The sequence below is a fragment of the Nyctereutes procyonoides genome, unplaced genomic scaffold (assembly GCF_905146905.1).
Source record: "Nyctereutes procyonoides isolate TBG_1078 unplaced genomic scaffold, NYPRO_anot_genome, whole genome shotgun sequence".
NCBI classification, from domain to species: Eukaryota; Metazoa; Chordata; class Mammalia; order Carnivora; family Canidae; genus Nyctereutes; species Nyctereutes procyonoides.
In genome coordinates, this window is record NW_026575049.1 from 45,039,992 (window position 1) to 45,061,990 (window position 21,999).

A 21,999-nucleotide genomic window follows, 5' to 3' on the forward strand; every position below is an offset into this window, starting at 1 on the left:
AGGTGCAGGGGCTGGGGTGGGGAGGTTGTCAGTCACCAAACCCGAGGCAAAATGAGAGTGAAATGAAGGAGGGGACTCCCCACCCCCTCCCCTTGCTTGGAGTATTACTAACTCCACATGCTGGCAAAAAGCACGGCACTTAGAAATGTGGCAGGGAGGTGACAGTAGGGATGCCTGGCCGTGACAATCAGAGCGGGCAGGGAGGAAAAGGTCAGCATGGGCCTGAGGGGACACTCACAAGAGTGGCAAGAGTACCAACGGAGGAAGCTGTTTACCCGATTTCAGTAAAGTGTCTTTTCTCAACGAAGCATACTTGGATCGGATTCCCAGTGCCTCTGTCAAGCTCTCATCAACGGGTAGAACCATCTAATAATGTGTGCAGAAAAGCAGAGAAAAACAGTGAGACTCAGACAACTCTAAATCACTCAGCAGAAATGGAATCCATTATGCATAATCAAAGAATTCTTAAAATTGTATTCATCATTAACTCTACAGTAAATACGTTGCCTACGCCACATATTAATCCACTTGCCAGTACACTGCACTTGGGCCACACACACGATTTTCTAGTGACTAGGTCACTTCACCTGGTGTTGTGGTGGTGTGACATACAGAACGAGGGGAAGAAAGAGATGACGCTTGGGAATGTTTGCACAGGTGACATCCTGGGCTTATTTTGGGTAAAATGAGTTATTTCTATACTTTACAGCAATGACCAATTACCAATGTTTGGTATGTTAGAACTGTAGTCTGAGAGCATGAGGGACCTATGTGAGCGACTGTGCATGGGTGACAGAGTGACAGAGAGTGAAGATGGAGAGGAGGAGAGGTATGTGAGAGGCTGCAGAGGGTGTATAGATAGGAGATGTGCATACAGTGGCTGTAGGGCACAGGTGTACGTGGGAGGGAAACTACAACAAACTAATCCAAGTCTCATTCCATACCCTCACTAGCCACCTTCTCCCCTCCTGACTGCAGCTCCTCCAGATAGGCTCCCACCCAGCAGAGCCTTGCATGTCATGCTCCCTGAGGTAACCCCCCTTCTTGATACTTTGAGAAGTGCCTACGGACACTGGCACATTTTGCTTCGGGGGCCCTGTCTTTCCCTTTGCTGAGCACAGAGGCAAAGTCCATCAGGTCCTCCTACTCCTTCTAACAGAGAAGAGCAAGGTGGCACACTCACCCTCCCATTGACAGTGTCCAGAGACCGGGTCACAGGGGGCCGCTGGTCTGACTTCTCTTCCATCTGCCAGCCAATCACAGTGATGTTACCCACGCGGTCGCTCTCTGCAGATCTGCGGTGGGCAAAGTACTTTGGTAAGAGTCATTGTACCTGCATTTCATTTTCTGCTTAAATGCAAAGCTCAGCCATCCTGGGTCATCAAGGGGTCCTGGGAGTGCCAGGATCTGGCCTGCCAGTCAGTCAGCAGCATTTACTACATGCACAGGCTCTGGGGGAGGAACACAAGGAAACGTGAAAGCACAGGGAAGGGCAGCATCTGAGAGGGGACACAGCACCCCAGAGAAGCATGGATGTGCCTGGGGTACAGTTGCAGGGGAAGAGCCAGTGCTTGTTTGGGAGGCACCCATCAGCACCTGGGCTGACCCCTGCCCTAGAGAGTGATGAGGACACGTCTCAGAACACGGACTGGGGAGGACTTTCTTCTGGCATGAAGCCCCCTCTGCTCCCTCCCATCCACCCATAAGCTGTGATTAGACCCAAGACCTAGATCTGGACCCCAAGTAAGCTAAGGGTTTCCCAAAGCCTTTGAATCCTGATATGATAAAGTTAATGCCTCTCTAGCCCTAGTCAGCTTCACCCTTAAAATCCCTCAGGATGGCTGCCAGCTGCCTGGGCCCATCTGACTCATCTAGGGAAGCCCCAGTGATACCTTAAAGCCTCTGGCTTTTTATTTAAGATGTCTGATTTAGCAAGGTCCAAAATTGTTATGTGTTCACATATACTGACAATTTCCTTTGTGACTTCTTCTTATTGTTCTCATCTGTAGAAAAGTGCCTCCTCATGCTCTCTGCTCAAGAGTCCTATGTAGCCCCTTTTCAAAAGGATGATGTCCATTTCTTACATTTGACTCTGATGCAACTAGAATTAGTTCTGGCATATGATATACCTGAATATTTTCCTCTCAGCAGCCCTTTGCCCCACATGACCCCTTGCATCTTCTGTAAGACTTGTCCTTCAGCCTGAATCAGGCTCTTTATGCAAACCAAGGGCCACAGCAGGGGTCTCGCTCTGCCCATGCCTGTAACACCACTACCACTACAGCCTTAGAATGGTGCACTATCCAGCAGGTCATTAACCTTTGTTAAGTCTTTCTTGCTGTTTTGGACTAGGTTCCCAACTGACTTTGAGGAAAAAAAAAAAATACACCATGTTAGGGTTTCCATGAGAATTGTCTCTGAAATGAATTTGGGAAGGGCTGACATCTTTGACCTCTTTCATCTCCCTTCCAGGGATAAAGTGGGGATTCCCCTTCCTTCCTCCCATAGATGTTTGTTGAAAACAGGCTCTGTTCTAGATGCTTAGGATACAGCAATGAAGCAAAGTAGACAAAAACCCTGCTGCCTTGTAGATCATATTCTAATGGGAAAAGATAATAGACAAAAATGCTAAGTATTACCAAATACGTATCTAGGTTTTCCTTTAGATCCGCATACAACAGGGCTTATGTTTCCTATGGATATTGCACATTGCCATTCCCTAAAGGTCTTCTGATGGGCTGAGTTTTAATCCCACTTCAGTGAGTAACCACCTCCTCACTTATCCCAGCCTTTGGGAGGGGCTGGGCTTTCTTTCTGTGCAGGAAATGAGGCCTTTCCTGCCATCTGTCCCTGGACTGCATAATTCTAGATCCTTTCAAGGGAATAAAGTTAAATACCAACCTTAGTGTTAAATGCAACCTATGATGCCTGTCCTGGAGCAGATCTTTGACAATGAATGTTCCAGAGCCCAGTAAATACATCTGAGGAAAAGTGGGGAGAGAAGGCATTAGTACGCTTGCTTTACTTCTGGTCCAATATCAGGCCCTAGAGAAATCCAGCTGGCTGGTGCCCACAACACATCTGACCCCATCTCAGGAGCCCAATAGGGATGCTCAAGAAGAAATTCCTAAAGACAAATACATTTGAACATCAGTTAATCTGTGAGCAAAGCAGTGAAGTTAATCTGTGTTCACCTCTCACTTAGATGATTACAGAACTCTATAAAAAGGGAACAAAATCTCATGAACCACAACGTGTTACTTAACTGTTCCCTGAGATCGATCTTTGACATCATACACGGAGAGTTTGATTTGTGTCATCTGATTGATGAGAGAGTCTTGAAAGAAGGCAATACTGCTTAGAAATATAGGATTGTTGGTTCCCTAGAACAGAAAAGAGAATAAAATCAGAATACAGGGGATCCCAGGGTGGCTCAGCTGTTTAGCGCCTGCCTTCGGCCCAGGGCATGTTCCTGGAGTCCCGGGATCGAGTCCCACATCAGGTTCCCTGCATGGAGCCTGCTTCTCCCTCTGCCTGTGTCTCTGCCTCTCTCTCTCTCTCTCTGTGTGTGTCTCTCCTGTATAAATAAATAAAATCTTTTTTAAAAAAATCAGAATACAGTGTTATGTTTTTCCAAGTAATTGCTTTTGAAACACACCAACATTTTCAGAATGAGACACTAGTCTTCTTACTGACTTGGATCAACACAGACTCTCATGGTAGCCTACATGGATGCCTACAAACAAACCCAAACACTACTTTCAGCAAGGACAAAGTAGTGTGACAGACCTCTACAGATGCAGCCACCACAGGCAAGCCCACTGCACAGCTACACCCGAGGGCTCACTCTAAGGGATTCTCTCGTTCACTAGAAGGGATTCTCAAAGTGAAAGAAGTTGGATGTCCACATGTATTCTTGGTATTACAACTTTAGATGAGTGATGTATTTGGATCTACTACTTTGGCTTGTTCCTTCAGGATGTACAAAGGCAGATGAAAAAAGAAACGAATGGCTTAAGTCATCTCTTATTTCCAGAATCCCATAGTTGAATAATTAGACATGACCCTTTTAAGGCTATCCTTTTCAAAAGACAAGCTGTTAGTTTCTAGCTCACAGGTGCCCATTTTTGGCAGCTTAGCCCTGCTCCCCCAGAGTCCCATAACATATTCTCTTTCTGAGGCGGTGGTTAACTATCTCAGCCTAATGGTTAATGTTCCTGTTTGTGCCTACTGTGGGTTCCATGCCTCTAGCTCTGCTCCCTCTGCAGCTGCAGATCTAGTCTCTCAAGGTCTACTGGGCAGCACCTCCTGGGTGGCCTGCTGCGGCCGCAGCCCATCCAACCTTACTCTTCATCTGCCCTTGGTTACGGCTACTTCTGGCTCTATTCTCAAGGAGGCTACAAATGTTTCCTTTGGTGCTTCTTTCTCCATCATTCTCAACCACCCAGGAACAATGAACTGCCCCCACATACCCACCTCCAGGGCCTGTCACATGCACCCCTTCTCTTCACTCCTTCCCACTGCCAGTCAGGTCCTACATACTCCCCTAAATGACTATCAACTTAGGACCTCCCTGAAACACATCTAGTCAGGCGACTCCTCTCTGAAAGGCCTGCACTGGCCCATACAAAATCCTGGCCTGATGATCAAGGCTTCTCTCCTTTGTTCTTCCACTTAGGCCTTCTGCACACACAGAACAGGATAAGGTTATTCTCCAAACCCACATGATGCTTTCCTATTGCATGCCTTTGCAAAACTACCACACAACTCTGGTGTGCTCTTCAACACGTGGTCCCCAGACTGACAGCATGGCATCACCTGGGAGCTTGTGAGAACTGCAGAGTCTTGAGTCCCACTCAGATCTCTTAAGTCAGAATTTCACTAAGCACCACCAAGGCAGCCTCTCCAATCCTCAGAGCTGGATGCTCCCTGCCTCCCACCTCCCAGGTGCTGCTCTCATCTCTCTACTCCACCCCCTCCTACACGGCTATGTAGAAAGAGGCCATACTCACTCTGCCTCCCCACTCACAGGATGGGGAGCTCCTTGAAGGCAGGGACTGGGCCTTCAAGGTATTTGTGTCAACCACAGCGCCTGGCACTGTGCTCCATGCAGGCAGAGCTCAGCAAATGCTTCGAAAACAAAATTGTTGATTTGAACTTGGAAATAAGTTTTCAAGAGAATAAAAAAGGGTTCCAGAATATGAAGGGGGAAGAGGAGGAAACACAGTTTATGTTTGTTTGAGACTCCTAGGGAGGGGCTATTAATATAAATGCTCATGTCACAAACAAAATTCTGCACAATCTCACACAGATTCTATACTTAGTTTCATAATTCATATACGGTGCTCAATTATCTAAAAGGGATTTCTAAAAGTCCCAAGATGAATGCACATCATTTAATTTAATGTAAAATATAAATATAAAAAACACAATGCAAAAGGATCTACAAAAAGAGCCAATAAAAATATGGGTATGTCCAGTAAGAAGGCTGGTTAATAGTTAATGCTCTCCAAACTTTGATTAATGAACACAATTCTCCAAAAGCAGCAGCCAAATGAAAATGACAAGGAAGAATGAGCTCTTTACCTCTTAAAAGGCAATAACCTCATAGGATCATTGTTTAAAAACAACCAGCCAATAGCTAATCCATAATTGTAAGGGATATGGCAAATATAATGCTACTGATATGAATGTGAAGAAAAGCATCCATGTACTGGGATCCCATGGAGGGCGCTCAGGTCACCCGCAGCCTATAAACATTGTGCGATGTTTAAAGATTGCAGAGCTTCAGGGTCAGAGCCAGCAGTACCTACCTCGATGATCTCCGTCTGTGCATGTTTCGTCCAGAATGCCTGAGGAGGGGTGGTTACACTCACTGCTACAAAACTATTTGGTTTTCGATCTAGCGATGGAGTATGCAACTCACTGCAAGCTATGGAATCAAGATAGGAAAGAAACAAATCCTTTAAAATCAGGCTCTAATTAGTTCTCTGTTCCAAACACACCCAAAGAAAGCAAACAAATAAAAAATCAATGACACTAAGGGGATGAGACAATTAGTCATCACATGGAGATGGCCTTTTCCATTGGAAACAATCTCTTCTCCACCTGTCTCCCACTCCCATGAGAACTAGGCCCTAACTATCAGTGGAAGACTGAGCTGAAGAGCACTTTCTGTGTCCACAGGTTAGAGAACACAACCTCACATGGGGTCTGACCCATAATGTTTGATGACCCATAATGTTTGACCTTAACCAACTGAACTAACCAGTTGAGCTAAGTAGCCACAGAGTTTATAAAATCAAGATACAGCTACACATGCCTGCATCCTATGGCTGTGGTGGCCAGCCTTAAGCTGTGGCATCCCAAGGTCTCTGTGTGAATACATGTTGGAAGCAAATTTAAAAATCTGTGGCAACACAAACGTGTTTTTTTTTTTTAAAGATGTCATTGCTCATCTAGTCTCCTTATAAGATTCATATCAAATGCCAGATTACTGGGCAGCCCACGTGGCTGAGGGGTTTAGTGCTGCCTTCAGTCCAGGGTGTGATCCTGGAGACCTGGGATCGAGTCCCACATCAGGCTCCCTGCATGGAGCCTGCTTCTCCCTCTGCCTGTGTCTCTGTCTGCCCCTCTCTCTCTCTCTCTCTCTCTCTCTCTCTCTCTCTCTCTGTGTGTGTGTGTGTGTGTGTGTGTGTCTCATGAGTAAATAGAGAAAATCTTTAAGAAAAAAAAAAAGCCAGATTACTAAAAATGTTACTTTTTGGAACTAACAGTTTCCTTTGGAACTGTTTCAGTTGCAAAATTTATTGTACTAATAAGCATTTTGAAATAGACAACACTCAGATCATTCTAGCATAGAAGTGACCCACAGGAACAATGATCACATTTTACCACTGAATCTAACACCCTATCTGTTGTGAAATGCACTATGAAAGCGAAAGGACCTGGAGCCATTAGATTATGATACGCTATTGATTGTAAGACACCTTCTGATTAAATAGAAAGTAAAACATGAGAAAACACACATCTTAGAACTGATGAAATACATGGTAAATCAAAGTTCAACACAATTGTAGGGACAATTACCTTTTTTTTGAGGAGTAATACATGCTCCCCAAACTGTGGCAAGTCTTTGGTCAGTTTCCAGAGATCTAAAATAACTGATTGTGACCATTTTTGCCAGTGTTCTCACTGCCCCTTTATGGAGGAGAGGCTCTTTGGAGATCCTTACTCTGCTGATTCCTGCCCTCATCATTTCCATTTTTAAAAATGCTCATTGGTGATTTAAAATATAGAAATTGATTTTTGCTTTGGAAAAACAATTTTAGTTTTCTATCCATGTGTATTATCTTCTCACAGGCCTTTATGAATTTTCATTATTTATTGGATATAATAAAATACAAAGAGCTTAGGTTTTCAATTCAATTAGTTTTGACAATCACACACACCTGTACAACCAGCACCAAAACAAGATGAAAAACTTTTTCAAAACACCAAACTGGAAATTTCCCCCTCACACTTCCCAGTCAATTCTTCTACCTTTGCAACCAACTTCTGATTTCCATCACTTTTATCTCTTCTTGAATTTGAGATTCATCTATATTGTTGCATGTACTGATAATCACTCTCTTTTTTCAAACTGATGAGTTAGATTCCATTGTATGAATGTATCAAAATTTATTTATCCATTCTATTAATGGACATTGGGTTGTTCTGGCAGTGAACCACTGTAAATAAAGGAGCTATAAATACTCCTGTTTGTGTCTTTCTGTGGCCATGGGCTTTCATTTCTTTTGCATAAGTACTTAACAGTGACATTTCTGGGTTATAGCAGGGGATATGTTTTCTAAAGTAGCTGCATCATTTTACATTCCCATCAGCAATGTATATGAGTTCCAGCTGTTCTGCATCCCCACCAACGTTTGGTAGGGTTAGTCTTTATTTTATAGTTGTTCTAATGGATGTGCTTGAATTTGCATTTCCATGATGATTAATGATGCAAAGCATTTTTTCACCATGTGCTTGTTGTTCCTTTTTATAACTTGTCAAGAATCTGCTTAAGCAGAGACCACGCTGAACCCACTGGATTTTAACCTAAGTAAATAAGTTTGTGTTGTTTCAAGGTGTTCAATGGTAATTTGTGTTACGGCAGTGATAGCACACTGAAGTACAGAGTTAGTGCTTTTTGCACTGAGAAATCTTTGCCTACCCTGAGGTTGGGAGTGACCCTCTGTTTTCTTCTAGAAGCTTTAACGCTTTATTCATTTTGAACATTCTCTTTGATTTCTTCTGCTAGGTCTGGTGCAGCAGGAGTCAGGGATTTGACCATTTCACTTGCTTGTTTGTCCTCCCTTAAGCTTCATGTTTAAGTGACTGAAGGCCTGGTTTTTCTCAGCTTGTCCCTTCGCCAGGTGTGGGTTCTCATACCCACGTGAAGCAGGAACATTTGAGTCTTTCAAGCACAAGTGACAGTGGACAGATTGAGGTATAACAGGTGGCTAAAGCTGGGAAGACTGGTGTCAGGATAAGGGGTAATCAGCCAACAGCCACCTTCAAAACACACCCTCCTGTAGGTAACTGCTCTTCAGACCCAACCCCTAGACAGCTAAGTCTCATTCAGTGTTTATTCCTAGCCCAAGGGCTTCCATGGCTCTTTCCCTCAGCAGCCCAAAGTCACATCTGCTGTCTGTTTCTTACATTGCTTTGGCATATTCCCAGAGAAGTCATGAGTCTCTGGCATGTATGCCTCATCTCTCCAATCAGATCACCTGTAATCTCAGCTGGATAAGTGCTGTTGAGGCAAAAGCAATAATATGGATTTCAACTATGTATTCTTTGACTGCAATTCTGTATCCAAGCATTTACCTCAAGGAAATAATCACCAAAACGTGTGAAAGATCTATGTACAAATGTATTCACTGGGGTGGTGTCTATATTGGCAAGTTAGAAAGAATCTAAACAGGAAATTGGTTACAATAAACATGGTACAGCCATACAGTAGAGTCTACGTAGGCATCCGAAGTGATGGGGCAGATTCCAGGTTTATTACAATGAAAAGATACCAATGACATTTTGCCACATGAAAAAAAATACCAGCGTGACATTTTTGTAGATAATCCCATCACCCCTACAGGCAAAAAAAAAAAAAAAAATCATTAAAAATTCTGTATAGCACTGTGTGGGTATAAAAAAATATTTCTGGAAGGATCCATACCAAAATGCCAACTGTGATTATCTCTGATAGGGTATTTTCCTCTAAGGTTTTGTCTATTATAGGTTTTAAAATGAGCCCTTCTTAATTTTAAACTTAACATAAAATATTTGACCATTCAATCCTCTTTTTTCCCCCCATTGTGGTAAAAATAACTTAAGATTAAACTCACCCTTACCTTTTAAGCTGTTTTTCCCCATGTGCCTCAATCAAATGGCTATTGTACCATACTTGATTTGCAAGAATCAGAAATATCCTGATTTCTATCACAGGAGTGAAGATTTTTACCTTGGTTACATCAACTCTCATCCTGTCTCTATACTCGATCAGTTTAGCTCAAGGTTTTTTTTGTTAAATCCATATTCTGCATTAGTAAAGTTAAGTGAATATTATTATGAGCTAAGTGGGATTTCCTTCGCTTTTCTCTTGTGCTGGGCCCTGTTTTCTGGCTCCCATGTCTTCCTTGTTCTCAATTTACTCCCTCGTTTGGGTGGAACACATCCTCCACTCATTTCCAGAGAAAGGATGTGGGAGAAGTTTGAGAGTCTGCAAAGCTGAAGTAAGTTTCTTTCTCCCCTCATATTTGACTGTCTGGCTGAGTAGAGAATTCCAGATTGGAAATATTTTCCCACTCACAGTAAAGGTGCTCCCTTTCCATCGTCAAGTTCCAGTGTCCCTGAGAATCTCCTCTGCTCTAGTCTGACCCCAGTCCTTGGATATGACCTGTTTTGTTTCTTTCCCCTTCTGAAAGTTTAAGGATCTTCATTTTATTCCCAGTGCTCTGAAATCTCACCAGGATGTGCCTTGTTCTGGGGCTTTTTCAATTATTATGCTGGGCCCTGGTAGGCATTTGTCACCCAGAAACACTGCAGTTCTAACAGACTTCTTATTTCTTGGTAATTCCCCTCCCTTCCACCCTTTTCTGTTTTTTTCCTGTAAATGTCGGGCTTCCTGGATTTGCTAATTTTCCATTTCAAGTTCTCTCCCATTTTCTATTTTGCTTCAAAATTTTTACTTTTGGGGATAATTCCTTGAGTATATTCCAGCGTTTATTGACTTTTTAAGGTATTTTTTAAAAATAATATTTTAAGTTTCTAAGATTGCCCTTGTTTTTCTTTTCTTTCTTTTTTTTTAACAGCATCCTGTTCTTATCTTATGGATATGCCATCTTTTCTTGAGGCTATAAATTATTTTTTTGACATTTTCTTCTACTTTCTTTAATGTCTGCATTTCTTCCAAGTTCTGTTTTTTTCCTACTTCTTCTTTCATGTGTGGGCCTTCTACAAAAGCCTTCAATCTTTAACCATTCTCACATTTTGTTTTAAATCAACTTTGAGGGATATGTAAAAAAATATGCCCATTTAAAGTGTGGAGATCAATGACTTTTGATAAATGTATACATCCATATAGCCACCAGTCGAGAGAGAGAGAACATTTCCATTGCCCAAAGGGTCCCCTGTGCTCCTTCCAGTTGGTCTTCACCAGTACTCCTAGACAACCACTGATAGGTCTTTTGTCACTGTGGATTAGTCTTCCTGAGTTCCACATAAACAATCATAAATATACAACCTTTTGGATTGGCTTCTTTCACTCTGCACGATGCTTCTGAGATTCATCATGTATGTATCAGTACCTTTTCTTTTTCCTTGCTGAGTGGTATTCCACTGTATGCATGTACCATAATGAATTCTCCTGGTGCTGGATATGTGGGTTGTTTCCAGTGTTGGCTATTATGAATAAAGATGCAACTAGTATGCATGTAACCAATCTTTATATATGCACAAAAGAATGCCCATTCATTTTTAAGAATGAGGTATCAGTAGGCTGAGTATGAGGGGGGCTGGATGGGTTCCACAACAGTCCCTGAGTGGCTGACCAGCCTACTTTTTGGTTGGGGTCCAGAAAGCCATCATTTATGTCTTTGGGGGGAGTGGAAGTGAATGGTTTACTTTCTCCAGAGTGAGAGCCTCCTTCCTGAAGAATAAGCCTGGCAAAATTAGGGGAAGAGGAAGAAGGCTGGGGAGGGCCTGGTGGGGGCTGCTATTCAGTAGACTTCTGGCCCTTCATCACACTCTCCTCTGAGCTGATGGACCTCAGCCCAGAGTCTCTCTGCCTCCCAAGTTTCTTACAAGAGTAACCACCAGTCCCTGCAGGACTGACAGTGTGGTGGGAACTTGAACCCCAAACTCTTCCTTACACAAACTTTCCAATAAGTCCCTGCTTTTGTCTCTAAACTCCACAGTATCTTTGGGATAAATCCAGCACCCTCACAGCCATGAAGGTGTGACCACACTCCTCTCCATCTGCTCCCTCCTCCTCATGGGTTACATTTTGGGGGTTCCAAAAATGTCTCACTGCACAGTGTGTGTGTTTCTGTTTCTTATTCTTCCTGACATGTGAGATGACTTAAGACAAGGGGGTGGGAATAAGTTCACTTTTCACTTGTGAAACTGGAGGTTCTTGGGTTAGTATTACAACTTGTGAAAAACAATAAAGCTCGAGGTTGGAAGTGGGCAGCTGCGGGAATCCCAGCAGGATTAAACGCTGCTTCTCCCAACCTCCTGTCCCTAGTTCAAAATGCAGGACTCCCTGCCAGTGCAGAACCAGCCATCAAGTCACAGTTGGGAAACCCTCTGAATTTGTTTAGGGGCATTCGGTTGGAAATGGGGATGCTTTCAAAGTGTAATATTAATTTGAGAATAATGCCCTTATATTTGTAAATATTTGTCATTTGTCAAAGTTGTTTGTCTGATTTTGCTTTAAGCACCATGATCTTTTTTGTCTCTCAAATGGTAACATCCCTTACAGCACATGAGGAAACTGGTCCAGTAAGGTCAAGCAACAGACTCAAGGCTGTGTGGTTGGTTTGTAATAATCTGGACTAGAATCCAGGTCATCTGACTCTTGAGGAGATGCTTCTTTTAAGTCATACCACCTCCCGGCCACCACTGCCAGCCCATAGGCCAATGCTCACCACTGCCCAGGGGACAAGGGAAGGGGAAGAGGAACACAGGTTAACGTCAGGCTCAGGCAAAGAACCATCTGCAACTGGTGGGCCAGGTGGTTGAACCTTCTGGGTAAGCCACAGTAATGCCGTGCTTCCCTGATTCCAGAGCCAGCACATTCTACTACAGTTTTTTAGGACAAGTTTAGGGCATTCAGGGCAGTATTTAGTATATTCTGATGCTGTCCAAGTGAGAAAGCACTAGGTGTCATCACCTTCATTCACAAAGCAGGGAATAAGGGCTAGACAACTAAACTCAACTGCACAGGGCCTTATGGCTGGGTCTGACAACCCTGACCCTGAACCAGTTCTCACACCTCTCCAACCCTGCCCTACGAGGAGGGGGGCTGTCCTTACAACTTGTGGGCACTTATCTCCTGCCCCCTGACCACTGCCAGCCTGGAGGAAACGCATGCTGAAGAGACCCAAGGCCTGAGGCTTCCAGGTTCCCTCCCATGCACAAGACATTGACACCTGCCTCGTGGCTTCATCTTAGAAACAATTCAACAGCAGTGACTTTTCTGATACAAATTCATGCCAAGATCCTGCTTTTGTTTTTAAGCAACATACATTTTTAAGCAAAAAATTAAAAAAGATACTTACCTAAGCTGAATTCTAAAATGGGCTCATCTGGATCTTGTATATTTCCTGAACAAAGAAGAAATGACCGGAAAAAAAGTCACCCTTAATAAACTTTTCCTGGCATTTAGGTTTTATTCAAAAGACTCAACATTCTATTCCCCACCACCCCCACTTCAGAAACTGGTATATGAGATCACTTCATTTTCTAAACATTTTGCTTCTGAGATTCCTAAGAAGTCTCAGACTCCTAGACCAAACCCCCCTCCCTACTCAGCTCTGCATATTCACAAGAAGGGCTTTGATCATGGCCTGGGCACTTGCCAGACAGGCACTTGCCAGATGGGCACTGTGGACATTCCCATATCGCCTACTGGCAAATGAGCTGTGGGGGTGCCCACCCAAGCTGGAAAACTGCCAGTGGGCAGACTGCAACGGAAGCAGTTTCCAGGAAGAGAGCTGACCTCCTCCCTCCCCATTCCCTGATTCAACCAGAAGAATGCTACACCAGGGTGCCCTCCAGCCTGGGGCAGTCACTGGGGGCTTATTGTGACTATCCTCAGGGTACCCCAGGAGGCAGGTGTGGCCCTCCCAGCTCCTCTATGGTGTGGGACCTATGTGTTGTGACCGTGTACCAGAAACCCAGTGCAGGTCCTATGAGGCTCACCTGCCAGAGAGAGGCCCAGCATGTCGGCTGCCACGTCAATGGTGGAAGCCCGCTGCATCGCACGGGCCCTGGCGCCATGGCGAGGGCTGTGCTCTCTTGCTGTCATGATGTCATTGGTGATGTTGTGCTTCCTGTTCCTGGGTCAGACCACGCCTGATTCCCTGGGAAGCGCTGTCACCAAGCCCTAGTCCCCTAAGGTGGCAGTAGTCCTGAGAAAGAGGCACAAATACTGGTATGAAACATGGATGGTGACTGAGAGACCGCGCTCTCATGGAGACAGTATGGGTCTAACATGGGCAAGTGAGGAGCCAGGAATGGAGAGTCAGATGATCTAGGCCCCGTCGAGTGACCTCTTCCTCTATGCTCTTCAACACTAACACTCAAATACCACCAGTACATATGCTCATGGGATTATGTAAGGAAATCATGATCTCTTCAACAAAGACATACTACATGAAATGATGGTTTAGATATAATCATAAAAGATGGCTTTTGAAATTTTCTTGTTTTATTAGCCTTTTCTGTTGACAAGTCTCTTAGAATCTTTAAATTAAATCAATTCATCTCTGCCAGAAGGATATGATATACACAAAGAGGTCTGCAGCCCACTGGCTGTAACAGCACAGTAGAACATTAGAGAGACAAAGGCACTTTTCTCCAACCTGTTCTCTTTCTTCCCAGAGCTACAGAAACTTCACATGTGTTTTGGTCTTGGGCTTGCTTTCCTATAATACATGTGTGTGTCACATGACTTACTCAAGTGGACAGTGCTGTGCTATGGATACAGAAGTCTCTGGGCAAAGTGCCAACACAGGCTGAATCAGACAGATTCAGCCAGATGCTCTGGCATGGCACAGAACACACACTATGCTCTAAGAAGTGGGTTAAGCAGTAAGAAGTGAGTTTCATGTTTTTCTAGCCCTCTATGCTACAATTCCTGCTGTCTCTAGAAGGAACCAACCTTTAGAAGTGAAGATAATTAGATGGTACAATAAAGCTGATTTAAGACACTCCTTTCAAAGGTTTCCACGTATCCAGACACTGTCTTCTCAAAGTCTGTCAACACCTGTGCCCCCAAAGGGCCTGTGTTCTTGCTCTCAAGTTAATATTCATTCACCCAGCAACTTACTGGACATGTTTGTTCTTGGACTAGTTGAGACACATGGCATTTCTTCATAGAAGCTCATCCAAATCCATCATCTAAAAACAGAAAGTTATAAACTTAACAATCTGGTCAAATATGAAGTTATTGAGAATGCATAATAACGCAACGCTTATGCTATCAGAGATGCCTAGAGATATGGGGAAGATATGGGGAAGCCAAGAGCTACTATAAGTTCCTTTGAGCTCCACACAACAATCTAATCTTTTGGCTCAAAAGCAAAGGTTTTTGCTGATGCCCAAAAGAATGAGAAACAGAAAATGCACATTCCCACTCCCCTCTTCCAGGAGTGATCCAAGGGAACACGTACCAGCCCTAAAGCATTCATTGTGTGGCTTGGATGTGGTTAAGGAAAAATGAGCTGAGAATCTGAGTCCCAGTCATCCTGCTCACAAATGTCAGGCCCTGGAAGAAACTGCCGGGCCCCTCTGAGGCTCTGCTTTCTGGTGTCTAAGATGAGGCTGGTTGTACTTGTCTCACAGGGCTGCTGCGAGAACCAAATGTGCAAAAACAGAAGAGGGCTCTACCCTGCCGTGGCTGCGTGGGCCTTGGGTGCCTTCCTGTGGAACAGAACACCCAGGCTCCGACTCAGTCAAGAGAAACTGTCAGGGCAGACCTCAGGACCCAGTGTGTGAGCTATCTGAAATACCTGGAGTCTGGGTACAGATGATAGGCAGAAGTGTGCTTGGCCCTCGGGCAAACTCTGTTTCTCTTGCAGGTTGAGCTCCTCCCCCTCCCACTGGAGCACCTAGGGACTGTTCGCCTGGGCACCTCAGCCGAGAGGGCAGTGGCCACTGACAGCAAGAGGCATACAAAGTCACAATATGCAATGAAAATGGTAAAGAGAACAGGGAAAGTACTTACAGTACTAATATCTGTAATTTATAATAATGCTTGTACAAATCAACAAAAAAACACCTCACTAAAAATGCAAGTGGTAAAGATATGAATTCATAAAAGAGGAATACATGTGGTAATAAACATTTTGGAAAAGTGTCCAAACTCATTCATAACAAAGGAATGCTAAATACTCCTTATATTCATCTAAAGTAGTCTTCTAAAAGAGGTTTGTTTGTTCTTCTCATGAGTACGTGCTTTGTTGGCAGACCTAGGGGAAACTATAGGGTTCACCTATATTGTTGATAACATTTTTAAATGGAATGTGCATTTTAGAAATTTATCAAATTATTTATCACATTACATATCAAAATTTATTAACAAAAACAAAATTCTTGTCATCAGGCCAAAGATGCTTATTGTAGCATTACTTATACTGACAAACACTGGAACCAATCTAAATGCCCAGCTACAAGTAAGTGGATTCTGGAATATCTAGAAAATACACTATCACATGGCTGTTAAAATGGTCATGATAAAGTTAATAAACACATGACAATTTCTTCAACCTCATTAGTGATCAGGAAACTACTAACTGCAACCATGTGATCCCTGCACATTCATTAGAATAGCTAAAAATGGAAGAAAAAAAAAAGAAAGAAAATACCAAGTCTTGGTAAGGATGTAGAATAAAAGGGGCCCCAAGACACGGCCAGTGGAGGATGAAATGGCTCAGCCATGCTGGAAAACTAGCAGTACCTAGTCAAGCTGAACATACACCTACACCGTGACCTAGTATACAGCTCAGAGAGGAATTGCTAACAGAAATGCATATTTATGTTCACAAAGGTATAAAGAACATTTACAGCCTAACATTTGTAATAGTCAAACTCAAGCAACAATCCAAGCATCCATCTGCTGTAAACAAAACAACACAGATGGCTTTTAGAAATGATGTCAAGGGGGAAAAGCCAGTCACATGAGAGAATATCTAGGGAATTCTATCTCTATAAAGTTCAAGCACAGGCCAAATGAGTCCGTAGTGCCAAAAGTCAAGACAGTGATATGCTTGAGGGACGAGTACTGACTGGAGAGGGCACATGGGGCAGGAGAAGGCTTGTGGGCTCTCTGGTGATGCTCTGTCTCCTGTTTGGGGTGCTGGTTTTAAGACTGAATTTACTGTGTAAAATTCATTGAACTGTACATGAGTGATTTTTATACTTCAATAAAAAGCTTAATTATTTTAATGACTACAATAAAGACAACAGCATGAGAAAATGTTTATGTCAGCTCTGCGTCATGTTTTTACTGAAATATTCTACTTGTGTTCTGATCATAGTCATTTAAAAAGATAGCGCACAGATTGCGGCACCTGGGCCGCTCAGTCGGTTAAGCACTTGCCTCTTGATTTCAGCTCAGGTTGTGATCACAGGGTCATGAGATCAAGCCCTACATCTGGCTTACTCGCTCTAAAATAAATAAATCTTAAAAAAAAAAAAAAAAGGTTGGACATAGAGGGAAAGATCCAGGAGGAGACCACATGGAGAAGGTGGCCCCATGCTGGGGGTGTGACCACAGGGAACAGGTCCCTGTCTCAACTTAAGGTCATCTTCTTGCATCACTGTAAGTTGCACCCCACACTGGCCAGAGGCAGAGGCAGCACCCTGGGCATGAATCGGCTCAAAGAAGGCACTCCTCTTTCTTGACCTTCTTCCCAGTGTCTGCAGCATTCCACTGCCCTGCCTGGCTGCCCTGCTCAGCCTGTAATGAAACTATGATCACTCCCCTACACTTGGGACAGTGCAGACATGTCACCTGACAGAAGGCAACTGTACCCCAACTACCTGCCAGCCCAAGGGAGGCTCTCAAATGCCCTGACCTGCCTTACCCGCTACCTCTCCCCTTGCAGGGTCCCTTCTAGGAGGGCAGAGGGTGTCACAGGCATCACAGGAGCCTGCGGATAGAAATGCTTAAAGGGGAATATTGACAGATTAATTTTACATTTCACAGAGTTCACAGACCAGAGAAGCTTTTGGGTCAAGAGGACCTCAGAAGCCACTACATGGTTATTTAGGGCATTTAATTAGGATCTGCAACTTAAGTCATCAAGACCCAGAACACAGATCTGATCTGTGCAACTGAACTCGATTTTCCTGATTAGTCTCATTAATTTAAAGTAATTCGTCAAGGATTCTTATATTCCCAAGGTCCCCAGTTTTCCTCCTGGCCCCATTTGAAGACCAGAGCTCATTAGGAGGAAAAACTGCACTTACATCAAAGAGGAGAGCATGTAGGAGTTGTTCAAGGAACTGGAAATTTTTTTCTTGGGGGCAAGAAGAAAGAAGCAGTAACTCATGAAACTAACTGCCTCTTCTCACTCTGTGAGAGACATGAGACCCTTCCTGACAAGAAGACACCAATTATCAACCTGGTAGCAAACCCAGTAATGTCCCTTCCACCTGTGTGGGGGCAGGGGGCGATGGCAGAGGGAGCATAAGCAAGACAGGAGGGATGTGGTGGTTCATGTAGGTCCATGGCATTCGTGACATTGGTAGTGGCTGTCAGAAGCTTCTCAGGAAGCCGGTCTTGGAAAAGGTCTGCCTTCCTCCTCCACAGAACATGGGCTCCTAGGTATGGAAGGGGTTCTGGAGGCCCCTCTGGCTCAGTAAGTTCTTAGAGCGGCTGAACTGGAACAGAGTGGGAAGAACTAGCCACAAAACTCCATTTTCATCTGTCTTAACAATGGGGGGGGGGCGGTTCTTCTGAGGATAACCTTAAAGAGGAGTTGCACAGATGACATCACCAAAGTCCAGACAAGGTGACTTCCTCAAGGTCACATGGAGGTAAAGGATGAACTACCAGAATCGACCAAAAGCAAAGAGCCCAAATACAACTGGGGCACTCTGCCTCCCCAGCCCACCCTGTCACTGTCGCTGTAGACAGGGAACAGGCTCCCAGCAAACCTTCCCCGGGCCTCTCTGCTCTCCAAATACAGGCAGCAAAGGAGAGAAAGTCAGACGAAAGGCTCGAGTGAATCAGAGCATGAATCAGCAGCCCCTGAGGAGGAGGCTACTACAGGAGTCAGAAAGAGTAAGTTTTCCATCAAAACTCCCAATCCAGGAGAGCCATGATCACAGATCAATAAGGCATCACAGTGCCCACTGGCACATCACTCCTGATAATAACTTGAGAGAGACAGCTGCCACTTCCCACATGCAGCCCCCTGCCTACAGCCAGTGCCCAGCAGCCAAAAGCCCTGCCTCAGTCTCCCTAACACGGCAAGCCAATCTGTACCCCAAGATAATGCACTTCCTGGTGTGACCACGGGGTGAGCAGCGGGGTACCTTGTGTCTTATGAATGCCAGACTTAAACTCCTTGCTTCTTCCATATCCTCCTAGGTGTCTCATTCAAGCCTGAACACAGACTGGGGGGCTTGGGATCCTCCAAGGGACCCTTCCTCCTGATTCCTGGCTGGAGGCAGAGCACTGAATGAATGATTCCAAGGCCCAGGGTAAGGGAAGGACTCCAAAGAAAGAAACTAGGTCCTCGAGTCTGGGCAGAACAGAGCCCCCACTCCCTACCCCTTCCTACACGGAGTTGAGCTTGAGTATGAAATAACCTTTGTTGTGTGAAGCCACTGAGATCTGGGAGGTGGCTGTTATAGCCACTAACATTAGTTACCTGGACTAAAGTCTGGCACATTCTAGGCACCCAATAAATGGTCATGATGAAAATAAAACTCACAGCCACTAGTTCATACTTACATACAGTGTTTAGGAAAGAACACTGCTTTATTCTCTACAGGAGGTATGAGAAAAGGGCTTAAAGGTGGCAGGGAGACCTCCACCTGGGGCCAGGAAATGAACAGAGCACAGAGAAGTAAAAAAAACCCACTTTAGCAATCAATCCAGAAAGTCTTTTGTCCCCTCTAATCCCACATCAGGCTCAGGACACCTTGATATCTCTCCTGTCCCTCCCCCACCCCAATATCACCTGGCTGGACCTGGATCTTACCACCCCAGATACACGCTAGGATGGAAGCTGGCATTAATGTTGAGAAAGCAAGTTCTCTGAGGTGACTGTAGAGCTGCTAGTTCAACCAGGAGAGAAAAAGAGACCCATCTCTCCCACCGGGCACCCAAGGTTAGCTTCATTCCAACAGGAGCCAGCTGGGAATTGGGGCCACCCAGGGCTCCACTCAGACCTGGTCCACACCCAAGAGGCGTCTTGGGACCCTTGGGGTTTCAGGCCCATGGATTCATTGAATCCCAGAAAATAAGAGAATAACAACAGCATGGACACAAACACTACAACATGGACACAAACCTCAAGTGGGCACAGGCTGGGTGGGGTACAGCTGCCCATGACAAAAAGTGAATGGGCCAGAGCCACAGTGGCTACGAAAACAGGGATGGGCAAGGCCAGTGCAGAGGAATAGGAGCATTATCTCCAGAATGGCCAAGGGCAAGTCAGAGGCTCCTGTCTAGGCAAAGGGAGATCTGGTGTGTGAGGTTGAGTGCGTCCAGTGCCAAAACAGCTCCTGTTCTGTTCCCAGGCATCTGACCAGGTCAGTTACCAGTAAAGGAAGATTCAGTAGATGGGCAAGGACCAGGAAGGTCTGGCTTCTGAATATTCCAGAACAGCAGGCAATGGCAGCAGAAAGCTCTGGCTTATATATGGAATAAATGAATGAATGTGTGCCTCTACATGACATCCCAGAAATTTAAGGGCAATGAGTCAAGTTTTGGTGCACAGGAAATGCCAGAATGGTTGTAAACAGAGGAGTGTGCTACTGGGGTGGGGAGACACACTAAAAGCATTCTTCCTTAAATAACACAAACTTGAGCAGGCTGCTGAGAAAGCCTAGGAGGGTGCTGAACCGTGGAGAAGACCGCCAGTTGGTGTACAGCAGGTAAGGGTGACGCATGGGATGAACCACTGTAAGCAGAGCAGAGGCACAGGTTCTGGCAGGCAGGGGCAGCAGGAATTAGGCCAAGCTGGGACTTAGTAGCAAGGGTTCCTTGATCATAATTTGCCCATTTTGGGGACTTCTTCCTCCGCTGGTTGCTTCACCTCTCTGTGCCCCTCCCTACCCTAAAATGCATGAGATTAGTGGAAACAAGCAGATCTTTCATCTTTTTCTCTTTCAAACAAGCCAACTGCCTAGAAAAGATTTTAATCTTTTAAACAAAGTCAAAGATGCCTCCTTACCATAAAAAGCCAGGAATGCTGCCTGCCTCCAAGGCTCAGGTATTAACTGGGCAGGAAAGGCCCGATGCCGCAGGAATGAAGACAAGGCTAGAGGACAGGGAGGCCTGTAGTGTCCCTCTGGCCCCAAGCCCAGCAGGCCCCGGACAGCCTGCTCCACAAAGGGTTCTTAGCACCTGCCCTTGTGCGACCCAGACCCTCGGGTCAACCCTGTGGAGGCCCGGAGCTGGGTGCGGGAGGCTATGTACTTGCTCAGTTAGTGTCACTCCCCTCTCTGGGGGGACTGGGTGGAAGCTACTGAGCTCCCCTCAGCCTCAGTTTCACAATCCATAAAACAGGAGTAACAATACCCACCTCACCAGGATGTAAAGAGACGAGTAACACCCCCACAGAGAGCCTGGCGCAGAGACTGGCATCAGGCATGCGAGTCTCCTGGCTCTGCCTAACCTCTAATGCATCTAATTCCACGCCACACTTTTAAGGGGGCCACCGATGAGCCTGGAGAAGGCCTTTCTTTCCCTCCAGCTGAGCTTACTGACATTTCTACGCAACTTTCCAGCCAGAACTCTTCACCCAGGTCCACAGCACTTTGCCCGTGCTTCAGTTTACAGAGTTTACAGTGATCATGGTACCTAAACCAAACACCCAGGCCCAAAGGTTGCCATGGGGAAGGGATGGGTGAATGGAGCGCCATTCCAAAAGGAAGTGTGGTGGGTGTCAGACCTGGTCAGCCACCGGGAGCCTCGTCTCTTTCACAAAGCACCTTCTGTGAGCCTCAAGTTCCTCGATGGTAAAATGAGAAGCTGGCTGATATAAGGGCTCCAGGGTCGGACCCCATCCCAGCCCTCCAGGGAAGAGGAGTGGCTGCTCTGTGCCTCGGGGCTGAACACCCATTAGGATCCTGTTCTGAGGGCCAGCACCCACCACAGTCCTCCCTCTGTGGAGGCCTGCTTCCTCCTTCCCCTTCTGAGGCAGGGACCCAGGCTCTTCCACTTCTCAGTCTCTGTGCTGCACAGGGCCTTGGACCCAGGAAAGAGGTTCACTGTGCCTCTAAGTGTACGACTGCGAGAACACCGCTAACCAAAGAGTGTGCTGCAAACCTACCCAGGGCAGCCGGTGGCAAAATGCAGGACAAAAATGCCTCAGAAAGTCAGGCCAGAGATCTGTGTGTGGCTGGAGTGTGTTGTCACCTGCAGGCACAAATCACCCCACCCGGGGGGCCTGCACTTGGCCACCGTTTTTCTCCAGCTTTCCACTTCCCCAAGCCCTGTTCTCTGCTGGTGACACAGAACAGGCAGCAGTGGTAATGGGTTGGCCCAAGTTAATT

General features: G+C 45.3%; 1 protein-coding gene across 7 annotated transcripts in view; it reads right to left on the reverse strand.

The window, feature by feature from the left end:
* Nucleotides 1–21,999, reverse strand: part of INPP4A (inositol polyphosphate-4-phosphatase type I A) — a 139,534-nt gene that overhangs the window by 44,695 nt on the left and 72,840 nt on the right. For 6 of the 7 annotated variants that reach the window (XM_055328121.1, XM_055328118.1, XM_055328119.1 and 3 more), the window contains exons 2-9: nt 14,594–14,664; nt 13,465–13,673; nt 12,822–12,866; nt 5,814–5,932; nt 3,267–3,383; nt 2,902–2,981; nt 1,184–1,295; nt 276–366 (exon numbers count right to left, since the gene is read on the reverse strand). In XM_055328121.1, the coding sequence (XP_055184096.1) occupies nt 276–366; nt 1,184–1,295; nt 2,902–2,981; nt 3,267–3,383; nt 5,814–5,932; nt 12,822–12,866; nt 13,465–13,570 (670 nt within the window). In that variant the 5' untranslated portion in view covers nt 13,571–13,673; nt 14,594–14,664. Of the gene's footprint in view, nt 1–275; nt 367–1,183; nt 1,296–2,901; nt 2,982–3,266; nt 3,384–5,813; nt 5,933–12,821; nt 12,867–13,464; nt 13,674–14,425; nt 14,665–21,999 lie in introns of all 7 variants that reach the window. The other variant, XM_055328116.1, reaches the window with a different exon arrangement.